Source organism: Calidris pugnax, unplaced genomic scaffold (assembly GCF_001431845.1).
Source record: "Calidris pugnax isolate Ruff unplaced genomic scaffold, ASM143184v1 scaffold360, whole genome shotgun sequence".
NCBI lineage: Eukaryota > Metazoa > Chordata > Aves > Charadriiformes > Scolopacidae > Calidris > Calidris pugnax.
Window position 1 is genome coordinate 163,516 of NW_015091129.1, and position 12,468 is coordinate 175,983.

Genomic DNA, 12,468 nt, shown 5'->3' on the forward strand with positions numbered 1-12,468 from the left:
AGTCTGCCATAGACAAGTAGCCCTAACCCATTTGAGAGACGCAGCTCAAGATAAACCAGAAAGTACAGTATCAGAGAAGAGCAGAGCTTTTTTACCTTTCTTTCATGGCTTATTTGCTCGTAACTGTAATTAAATGCCTTTTTTAGGGGTCAGAAATGAAGATAAGCAGTCCTTCTGTTGATCATATTAGAACCTATACCGTGTTCAGGTAAAAAGACAGTCTCTGAGCAATTTGTTCCACAGACAAGTACTCTTTCCTAAGAACAGGTGGTGCTGTGATCTCTCATGGATTGGTGCATAGAGGTCAATTTTTTTTATATTTGTGTAGTAGTTAAATCCTTCAATGTACTGGGGACAAATCTGTTGAGTACAGAATGCTGGTCAGGTTGACTATAATCTAATTCAATTTGATCCACACCAAAAAAAAAAATTGCTGTTAAATTGGAAAGCAGTCTGAAAGGTAAGTGAGAGTTATTTTGGATGGATATGCACTTCCAAAAAGAATTACTTCGGCATATATTTTGAAAACCGTTTAACATTATAGGTGTCATCACTTGCAGGAGACTTAGGAAGAGGAGAACTTCCTAAGAGGAGCAAAAAGTAACTTGAAGACAGAGACAAGTCCAGCATGTTACTTGGAAAATCACTGTTGCATCAGTTCCCTCATGTGGTGCAGCTCTTACACAGATTTTATCAAAATCCAATGCAAATAGCTTAATTGCTGGAGCTTAGTAAGGAGTAAGAATGTATTACAAAGCCATGAACTGCATGTTGGGTAGTGTGTATCATCACTGGGAGGTTTATTTAATGTTTTTAGTTCTCTCTGCCCCCATCTTCCTTGTCATTTAGAGAGTAGTTTAGGCTGTTGCATAGGTACGTCTGGTCAGATCGGTAGACAGGCCTTGTAAGGTAAATGTTCTGATAATTCTGGGTTAAACAGGAATTGCCTCCTTCCATAATGAAGAGGTGTTTGAGTCAGCTGAGGTCCCATTATTCGTTGTTACCGAGTTGCATTCAACCACATGAGTAGAGGAAATCATATCAGAGCTTATATTTTGCATGGTTTGTTCTTGGAACATTAAAACAGAAAAAATACCCTAAAATCAGTAATACTAGTTATTAGAATTTCGAGAAGTTTAATTGCTCTAGAGGAAAAGTCTTAAGTATTCAAGTGCACCTTAAGTTTTCATACAAAGCCACGCTTCCCCATATACAGTTGAGTCCTTGAATTGTCTTCAGCCCCTTTTTTCAGAAATTCTCTTCCCTGTGTTTCCCTATGAATGATGTATGTTTCATACTCTGTGGTTTATTTCTTATTTTCTGCCTTAAGAGATGCACTTTTGTGGGGAAAACTCAGTATTTCATAGCTTCATCTCAAATTAAGTGTTATTTGAAATACTTTGTATAATTGGCCCTTCATTCCAACTTCTTAGTGTCTTTGGCTGTGATGAATTTTTTTTCTACAGTGGTACTGTGTTAAGATAGTCTTGCTCCCAAGCTGCCTGTGGGGATGCCATCACAACACTTCAAGGAAGTCTTCCACACCGTTCCTACATGTTTTTATAAAATAAATAAACCTGAAAAAAGGAAGAAGCCAAATAGAAATAGAAATAAGTATATTCTACAAAGGCTGTGTAGTGAGCTAAATTAGAGTTTAAACATTACAATTATGGAACCATCAACTCTCTATTTAATCATCAGACAGTTTTATAGGTCATGTGCTCATCCTGAAATGTTCATTGAAATTGGATTCATTGGAAATGATGCAAAACTTTGTTAATGCTTAGCACCTACTCATGGTGTTTAAGTCCCAGGCAATCTTGAGTCTTTATAATACCTGAGTAAATATCTGATTAAGATTTGAAGCAAACACAAATCCCACTGAGTACATCTAACAGAAGATCGCATATGTTCCTTTTGTGAGGTCTTGGCACTGGGATACTGTGGAGAGAGCAACAAGTTTGTAGCTTTATGGTGAGGGTTTTTTTAAACCACTTAGGTGGAAAGGCCAAAAAAGTACATGTTTTCCACCAAATCAAGTTAGCAACAACAGATTTCTGGGGTTTGTATTTTGTCATTGCAGTTCAAGTGGGAATCTTAGTGTTATTTTAACAACTCCTTGTATTTAATTTATTTAATGAGCCTAAGAAGCAAATCTGTGTTTGTGACCCATGCTGAATGTTAGGGAGGATTGTTAGCCCCATCTGCTCATTAGATAATTGGCACAGTTGCCTGCATGTTTATGATGGTTGCGTGAAAAAGTCTTGCTAATTGTCTTGCTTTGATAGCTTGTTAATTTTCAGGTTCATTTGGTGTAAATTTGTTTAAATAATTCATATTAATACTCAGTATGTACACTGCAGCATTTGCTCCTTAAGCCGTGTTTTAAGAAAATGTGGATTATGTTTTCCTATGTATAAATTTCCAAACTTCAAATAATTAAATGCTGTCACTGAGCACACATTCCAACACCAATTCATGAGAAAACATTGGCTTCTGGTAACTATATTTTCTTCAACCAGCTTCTTATTTTGAACAAAACCAGTTGTAGTACTGATGAGCACAACAGAATACAAATTGCTTGCTAACACAAAATATGATTGGTTTCTACTGTTTGGTAGATGCCTTTCAGGAAGCTGTAATCACAGCCCCATGCTAGTACAGAACTTTCCTGGAGTACCCAGATAAAGCTCTTTACAAATTGGTTCTTATGCTGTTGGCTGAAACAAATGTAAAGCTCTGTCTAGGCTATGATTTTTCATGGTAGCATCCCTGTTCAAAATGTTAGTTGTTTCTTCTTACTTTTTAATCTAGATGGGTTTTACTGAGACACCTTCAGGAAATCAACAGAAGCCTTAACATTGTCATACACTTTTGAATATATAAGAGCGAGAAGGAATCAAAACTTGTGTATTTTTATTTACCTAACTTTTTTTAGCATGTAGCCATGACAGTCAACTGGCAAAGCTGAATGAAAATTGAGGCTGACCTTGTTGCTGAACTGTCAGTGCATTTATTCTAGCATGTGCCTCATAGCCACATCAAATGTCCATTGCTTCCATCTGTTGCTGACATTTCCTCTGCCCAAATATGTATTTTCCTTTTCACACCCTGAATAATTTTACTTGCCTTAGGCTTGGGTCAGGCGTATTCAATGTTGAATCTATTTTGGATTTTTAGTGCACAGAGATCAACCTCAAATCTTGTTTCATACAGCTCTGCAGGGTTTCGAATGGGAGCTTTATGTGCAATTGAGGGCTGGTATTTCCCACTTCCAGTGATTCAGAATTTACTTTGGCTTTGGAAGTGGTCAAACACATCAGTATAGAACTGATGTTTCTTCTATTATGCAAAAAAAAAAAAAAAAGTATTGATGTGTTGTCTTTCACGGGATCCATAATAAGGATCACCGCCTTATTATGAGGTCAAACACATTTCAGATGAAGCCAGTTGGCTCTTAAATTTCTGGAATCCAAAATATAGTCAAGTTTTAATTTAGAACTTTCTAAAATATTCCCAAAAAGTTGCTTATTGAACATATTGCAAGGGATATGCAGATGTGTAATGGAACATAAGCATTGCGGTGTACAGTTTTATTTGTGCTAATTCAGAATGACATAAGATCTTGGCTGTAACCAAAAGGAGGTTATGTCCTCCACTTATTGCTGGTTTGTCTGTATAGAATCACAGAATCACAGAATTGTGGTGGTTGGAAGGGACCTCAGAGATCATCGAGTCCAACCACAAAAAAAAAACCAAAAAAACCCAAAAAAAACCCCAAAAAAACCAAACCAAAACAAAAAACCCACACCACCCACCACCTAAACACACAACAACAACCAAACCAAAAAACCATCACCCACCCACTCAGCAGCCCACGACAAACCAATAATCTTGGGCACTAGAGCATGCCCTGAAGAAACATGTCTACACGTTTCTTAAATACCTCCAGGGATGGTGACTCCACCACCTCCCTGGGCAGTCCATTCCAATGCTGGATAACCCTTTCAGTAAAGAAATGTTTCCTAATATCTAACCTGAACTTCCCCTGGCGTAACTTGAAGCCATTGCCCCTTGTCCTGACATCTGTAACTTGGGAGAAGAGACCGACCCCCGTCTCTCTACACCCTCCTTTCAGGTACTTGTACAGAGCGATAAGGTCTCCCCTCAGACTCCTCTTCCCCAGACTGAACAACCCCAGTTCCCTCAGCCTCTCCTCGTAAGACTTGTGCTCCAGACCCCTCACCAGCTTCGTTGCCCTTCTCTGGACCTGCTCCAGCACCTCAATGTCCCTCTTGTGGTAGGGGGCCCAAAACTGGACACAGTACTCGAGGTGGGGTCTCACCAGTGCCGAGTACAGGGGGATGATCACTTCTCGGGCTCTACTCGCCACACTGTTCCTGATACAGGCCAGGATGCTGTTGGCCTTCTTGGCCACCTGGGCACACTGCTGGCTCATGTTCAGCCGACAGTCGACCAACACCCCCAGGTCCTTTTCTGCCAGGCAGCTCTCCAGCCACTCTGCCCCCAGCCTGTAGCGCTGCATGGGGTTGTTGTGACCCAAGTGCAAGACCCTGCACTTGGCCTTATTGAACCTCATTCCATTGGTCTCAGCCCATCGATCCAGCCTGTCGAGATCCCTCTGCAAAGCCTCTCTACCCTCCAGCAGATCAACACTCCCACCCAATTTGGTGTCGTCTGCAAATTTGCTGAGGGTGCACTCGATCCCCTCGTCCAGATCATTGATAAAGATGTTGAAGAGAACCGGCCCCAGTACTGAGCCCTGTGGGACACCACTCGTGACCGGTCGCCAACTGGACTTCGCTCCATTTACCACCACTCTCTGGGCTCGGCCCTCCAGCCAGTTTTTAACCCAGCAGAGAGTATACCCATCTAAGCCATGATGGCCACAATAGCTCTAATGCCAGTCCTTCTTGCCTCCATGCGACATTTTCTTCCTTCTCTACAGTAGACTCCACCAAGTGGAGGCAGGGGAGAAATCTGAAAAAGGCCTCTTTTCTCTTTTTCTTTTTTTTTTTTTCACCCTTTGGAAAACATCAACAGAGTGTAGAACAATATCTTTACTGTGTGTTTATGAAGATTGTGAAATACTTACCTCTAATGCAAAATCTATTTCCTAGTGCTGGGTGGAGGGAAGGAAAACCAGGATATTTGAGTTAATACATGCTCTAGAGAACAGCAGTCCTAACTCTTGAGTGTGAGAACCCAATTGATAATCTCTCTAGATCGTATCTGTTACTACTGCTCCTGTTGTATTTTGTAGATAAAGACTAATTAAATTGCCAGAAAGTAATGCAAGTCGCTATCAGGTCTGTGTCTTGTATTTAAAAAATGCGGAATAAACATTTATCTAATTGTATAATCTCCAAATGAACACTTCAAATTTTTTTTTGCCACTGGAGGGCTCTCATATTTAACTGAAGTACGCAGCAATAAAAATTGGGAAGATACAGCTCTCCCAAGTCTAGGAATGTAGCTAACCTTTCCAAAGTATCAGAAGAAAGCTCTGAAGCAAAATACTGTGCATATGGATTTTGAGTTAGAATTTTGTGCCTCTGAAATAAGTGAATTTAGTGTATTACTATGGTGTACCCGTCTGTCAAAAAGATGGATTGCGTGTGTAATGACTGAGTAAATGTATAGTGAAATAACTTGGATTAAAAGCTCGAGTATCTTGGCATGTACTTCTTTTCACTGTGGAGTAGCTGTTGGCCGCTCCCAGCTATCTGCAGATGGATGCTCACCTGAGCTGGGAGACAGCAGCCAGCTCAGGCAGCAGGCCTGAGGTAGGGACCACGTGTATAGAGATAACTGAGTGAGATTTCTGGGCGCAGAGGGGAAGAGATACTTAAGGCTCTTCAAATTTTTAACCTGAATACTACTTACTTGAGATGATCTTTAGCTTGGTGTTTCATGAAGGTACTACTGTTGTGGTAACATCGCATTATAAAAGTCGTAGGCCTTACCTGTAGTAAGTTCCAAAGAGTTTAGTCTTGAGACTGCTGTTTAAAAATGGAAACCGTACCTGCTTTTCACTTATTTTTCTGGCTTAGTAGTTTAAAAATCGTGTGTGTTTCTGTGTTGTGTTTTGCTGGTGGTATTGCAGAGGTAGAGTATGAAACAACAAAGGAAATACTTCTGATTGTGTAATTACGATGTTTACTCTGTAAAATTTCAGCTAAAGTACCATTCAATATACATCATCTCCGCCATGACCTCCCAAGCAGATAAATATAGTTGAGTGGGAGCTAATAATAAGTAAGGCTCACAGTAGTAGTGGTTTGGCCTGTAGGTAATTTCCTGTAAAATAGTCTATTTTGAGGCATACAGTGAATCTACATGCACATTTGTCTAGTTGAGAGAAAATAAATTTAGCTATATTACAGGAACATGCTTTTGATCAGTTTACCTTGGCATCTGTTGACTTAGAGTAGACAGGCAGAATGAGTTCTGTGTGTGAAACGAAGACTTTCAGTCTTGAAGCAGTCTGAATTCACCTGTGTGCTCTGATTCGGATGTTGTTGTTGCCAATGTGCTCGTGTTGCCTCTGCAAATTTATAATAAAGCTAAAAAATGTGTACTTTAATATCACCTTTAACAGCAACGATTTCGTGAGCTGGATGATAGGAAGCGAGTTCTTACAGAAAACTGCAAGGAATTGCTGAAAAAAGCTCGACAGGTCTGCAAACTGAGTCCAGATCAACATCTTCCAAAAGAATTTCAAACTGTACGTACAAAAACAATTCTCCACATATTTCTTAAATTTTAGATGATGTGCACCATTATAACTTCTCCAGCAAAAAGTTTAAAGTATTATGTATTTTATATTAGAAGATTACCAGGAAGGATCACGTATACTTCTGTTAGTGTTAACTCATATATTGTTACTTACCCTTTTACAGCACCTTTAAATTGTGCTGGGATATCCTCTGACTATCACTTTGTTCTATGCACAGGGAGGAGAAAATCTGATCTGAAATTTCAATTAAAATCCATAGTTTTGTGTTCATAGAAATAATTAGAGGCTGTATTTTTCTAGCTTCTTGCTCTAATGGAGCAACAAAAAAGAACTGAAATATGGGCACGCCTACTTACCTGGAGGTATTCCCAGCCTCTAGAAGTATTTGCATGTCTTAACTAGTGTAGCCCCTGGCTTACACCAAGTCTGTGAGCATCTGTACCTGCACAAAGTAGGCAACTAAGGAGAAATTAATTGCGTATCTTCGTTATGTAGTAATGCTTCTGGCTGCCTTCTGTCCACAATAGTTTGTGAGGGAATCTTGCTCTGTTAAATTTTGAAGATGTAACATTCTGATCAAAAAAAGTAATAGAATATTTTATGGCTTATTCGATTCCTTTTTAGAAAACTTGAGTCCATTAGCATTGCTGTGTAACACGTGCATCCTTTCTCTTGTAGGCTTTTCAGGCTCTTCCGACCACGTTGGAGGAAATTGATGCTGTTCTGAATGAAGAGAAAACCAGGGCCTCCTGTTTCACAGGCCTGAATGCTTCAGTATGTTCACTGCTTTCCCTCCACCCTCTATTCCTCCCCCTCCACCCTTATTGTACTTGCTTCCCACTCTGTGCTAGATCTCTTGGTATAATAAGCTAGACAGCAGGAACAATGTGCTGTAAATGCCAGATTCTGCATCTATTAGAATTTTAAGTAGGTTCTTCCAAAAGAACAGTGTGTTCTGTGCCTTTTAAACAAAATAAAAAAAAAGTTGCAGTAACCTGAAATCAGCAATGCTTTACATTTTCTTTGCTTTAAAGCTAGAGATGTTTCCTGTTCGGTGTGCAATGCAATAATTTATAGAATTGTGTTTGGACAGAATCGGTGCAGTGTGGTATTTTTACAGTCAAGGTTAGAATTGGCATGTATAATCAAACATTTTGTTGACTTTTTTTTTTTTATTTATTCTGGCAGGTTGTTGAAGAATACAATAAGCAGACACAAGAAATACAGCAGTTAACGGAGTATCTAGAGGAAAAGAAAAATGAATTGGATAACTATAAGCAAAACATTTCCCAGGTAATAGCCGAAATTATCACTTCTGTATCAGTTTTTTATTAGAATTGTATGTATATACAGAAATAAAGGATAGCGTTCCAAGTTTTTTTGAGTGTAAACTGAGATTTTAGCTTCTGTAATTATGATATTTTTGAACTTAAGTGCTATCTAAATGAAAATTCAGTTACTAAAAATGGTTTTACTTGGATGTGTCTGCTTCTAGGTGAAAGAAATGTGGCTAAACCCCTTGAAAGAGCTGATTGAGCAAATTAATGAAAAGTTCAGTAACTTTTTTAGTTCTATGCAGTGTGTTGGTGAAGTTGATCTTCATGTGGAAAATGAGGTATGATTTAATTTTCATATGGAAGAATAATGTATTTTCATGAATCATCTTTTGCTTATATATTGCTAGAGAAAATATCACAAGTTGTCATTTGGATGGTAGGAAAGATGTTTTTTTAAAAAAAAAAAGAACTTTACTGATGAACATGCTTTTTTTTGTGCTAGAACTGGCTTATCAGTCTGATTAAAGGAAACTGAGTCTGTCCAGATGCATAGGACTTCAGCTCACAGACTTCTGGAACCTTTTTTGCAACTTACAGGGCTCAGTTAGAAGTATTGTATTTACTTTAGCTGTAACTCAGGTTTATTAATTTAGTGATTTAATTCTACAGTTTCAGCTAATTTGTGCTATTCTATTATCATTTAGTGACTAAGTCTACTATTACTAAGTGTTGTATTAATTTGGTTCTACATGCAGTTTCTACTCAAGTCTGCTGACATTCTATCTGGTTTGGAAATAGGAATCATTTGGCCCAGCCTTTTATGCCCTTGGTAACATTTATAGGCAGAGTTTACCTCTGATGAAGAGTTTAAAACGCCAGTAGTACCTTGTGGATACATATTCAGCACAGTGGTCTGAAGATAAGTTGGGTATTTTGTTCTAAATTGATCTCTGTAATGATGATTTTAAGACTGTCGTATGTAATGCATAGACTCACACAGTAGTGAAAGTTGACACTTAAACAGATTTTTCACTGTTGTAAATTACTCAAGTAGCTATTCTTTAAATATTTGCAGTGGTAATTACTATTGGGAGCAAAATAGTGACTGACAAAGCTCTTTACATGAACTGCATAAAAATGGTTACATAGAAACTATTATTATGAAACAACAGGGCATTAAAACATGGACTTTTCAGTTCTTTTGACCTACAGAGTCAGATCTATATTACACAAATACTTTTATCTAAAAGTAAGTGGGAGAGAGTATACAGGAAAAATAGTATAGCAGTTTAAAAGCAAAGAGAGTCTGGACTGTCATACTGAATAACTTCTTTGGAAGGTCTTGCTTTTCTCTTGCAAAGATGGCACAAATAGTTTAAGAGGTTAGCTAGAGGTACGGAGCCAATGATTATAACCTTTTTGTCAAGGGCTCAATGCCTGTAACACAGAGGTGGGTAATCTGTTCTAGAGCTTGGGTTCCCTACTCTTCTTCTTTGTAGCAGACTCTTTTGTCCTGACACGTAAATATCAAAAGAGAGACCCTTGAGGCAGAATTGTCTTTGGCAGAAGTAATCCTGTGACACTGAATTTCTTGCTTCTGTTAGCTTGCCTTGGAGGAACCTTGAGATCTGATGATGTCCTTGGTGATAGCACCTACTGTGTGAAATGTTTCACTGGTTTCTTCCTTGACATCCTAGCAAAAAACACAGTGGATGTTCTGACTTTCCTTGGTAGCACTTGGTAACCAGAATTCAGAGTGCTGGCAATGATAACCCTCACCTTCCTTGATTTCCCACAGAGCCTTCTAAGCATCATTCTTGACAGGTCAGGCAATATCTGCCAGTTATATGAAATGGCATTCCCAGTAGTCTGGCAACAAAGGCCTGACTTTCTGATGCCATTGTGGCTGTGCTGCAGAGTGGATCTCTTTTGCTGGAGGTTTTGCCAGTGTGTACCTTGTAAACTTCTCTGAGCCTAGTTTCAGCCTGTGCCAATGCATCTGGAATTACAGTGGGCCTTACAGCCCTTAGATTCTGTTTTATAATTCTCCTTACACGAAGTCATTGTGTTCTTGATGTCTCACAGCCGCATCCTTTTCCAAAGGGCATAGCCAAAGCTCTGCAACTACTTGTTAGAGAAGAAACAGTCACTAAATTGTGAACTTAAGAATATTTTTTCACTCCGCTGTACTAAGTGTTCCTGGTCATAAGCAAGCCAAACTGTGGGTCTGTTAACATTGATCCTTACAATCAAGTACCAAATCCTGCTAAAATGGAGAAAGTTTATCTAAGTTATGGTGCTGTTGTCTTCACTTATTAGGAGAATGTCTTATTAGCTCCCCTTAGCAAAATGCCATCTCCAGAAAGGTCAGTGCAACAACAATCATTTGCTTTGAAAGCATGCCCCATGATTTTCTTTCTTAGGCTTCTAATTATCAGGCATGGCTATCAAACTACAATCTGCAAATCTGAGAAGCTAATTATTCTTCTGATAATGTGCATTAAATGCCAAAAAAGAAATTTCCTTCCATAGTAGAAGAGAATAAAATGGTAACCAAAATCAGCTTGCATTAAGCGTTGCTTTGTTCCATTGTGTCTGTCATGGTCATACAGCACACCTCCAGAAGGCAGGTCTTTGGAAGTGGCAGTCCGTTCCCAACACGGAAAACATCAAGGGTGAGAAAGGTGACCTGTCTTCAAAATTGGAGAAAAGTTGGCACTTAGCAAACGTGAGCTTATAACTGTGTCAGGTCACCTTCATTCTCTCCTAAAGTGTGTATGCATTTGCTTCAGCCTCAAGGATTGACAGTTCCATGTTTCTATAATACTGGTACACCAGGGGCACCAGAGGTTTGTAGTACATGAAAGTAAATACTAGTATAAGACATTACACTTAACAGCCCTGAGTCTGTTTTTCTGCAGGTGTAGTAAAACACCAGGAACACCAAAAGATGGCTTGTTCTTCTGATTTAGCAGAATAGCTGATCTGACAGGATTTGATACACCCTTTCCAATGTTAGATGCTATCTGTACATTACTCATCCCAAAACAAGACCTGAAGGTAACAAAGAAGCTGAAAATTTTTCCTACAGACTTGAGGTTCCTTAAGGCAATTTTAAGAGTTTAAGCAGATATGACTTACTTCATGGTGGTTTTTAGATCTTCTTATGCTTCATAAAAGTCAGTCCTACAGTGGGACTCTGCCGGGTCACCCAGGTTCATATGCCTTTTGATGACTGTGGCATGTGGCAATGCAAACCAAAGCAGTACATGCCAGGTTCTGCGAGATGGGCTTCTCATTGCCTCTTTGCCACAGCTGTCCTTTCTAAATCCCAAAGTATTTTGTGAATAACCATCAGGAGTCACCTCCACTCCTTTCTTCTACCCTCAGCATTACAGTTGTGTTATCAGAAGGACGTGAGCCAATGACCTCCAAGTGCAGGATTTATGCTTCCACAGTGAATACAGATAGACCACATGAACTCATATTCCTAAAACTTTTGAATCTTCCCTGTAGCTCTCATTAATTTAATAAGTACATACAAAGATTGTGTCTTATGTAGACCAAATGGTAAGCAATCAGTATGGGCTTTCTGCACTGGGGATTGTGTTTCCATTCTTGCACTGAGTGTACCTGAACTTCAGAAATATTAGCAAGTACTCCAAAGATTTCTTTTTACCTTGAATCATGAATGTATTTCCTTGCATGGGCCTTCTTTTGAACCACCTCTGTTATCCCCACACATATGCATCATTGAGTCAGACTTCTGACAATTGTCAATTTCCTGTTGAAGAAAAGGCAACAGTTGGAATCCTTGTGGATTGGTTTTCTTGACCCATATATGAAAGGGAAGTTGCTAAAATAGTGAATCTTGTGTCTCAATCTGCTAGTAGAGGAAAAGCAAAGTATTTAGTTAGACTTGCTTTCTCCTTTTTCTAGCCAAGATTTTTTTTCTTGTAGTTGTTCTCTTAATATGTATGAAGGCTTTCTTAACAGGGATTTGGAAATTAATAATAATTAATAATTAATAATAATAATAATAATAATAAATGTCTGAGAAGATGACTGTTCTTTGCATCTCTTGTGAACCGTGGCATTGGTGGTTTTGTAGGGAAAGGAAGACAAAATGCAAAACTTGAAGGGTATAAAAATATTCACAGATAAACACGTAAGGCCTTACCTTATCAAAGAAGCTGAGCTGGCTTACTGTAAGTTGTTTTTTAAACAAATTTATGACTTGCCTACACGCCTCAATAGAAGGCTATGAGGAGGGAAGGCATCTAGCTCCTGACCAGGAAGCAATACAGCAGCCTCAAAGTGATACTGAAACTGAACACATTTATACCTGCCTCTGAGTGGCAGAGTTTATAAAAGATGCAGCACCCTGCTAACATCTCTGTAGTGCATCTGAGGTCTGAGCCAGTAACTCTG

The 12,468-nt window shown here is 39.0% G+C and overlaps 1 protein-coding gene across 1 annotated transcript in view; it reads left to right on the plus strand.

The window, feature by feature from the left end:
• The window catches only part of SMC5 (structural maintenance of chromosomes 5), a 50,942-nt gene that overhangs the window by 34,077 nt on the left and 4,397 nt on the right, over window positions 1-12,468 (plus strand). Inside the window, exons 18-21 of the mRNA XM_014958492.1 lie at window positions 6,623-6,748; window positions 7,439-7,534; window positions 7,949-8,053; window positions 8,256-8,375. Of these exons, the coding sequence (XP_014813978.1) occupies window positions 6,623-6,748; window positions 7,439-7,534; window positions 7,949-8,053; window positions 8,256-8,375 (447 nt within the window). The remainder of the gene's footprint in view (window positions 1-6,622; window positions 6,749-7,438; window positions 7,535-7,948; window positions 8,054-8,255; window positions 8,376-12,468) is intronic.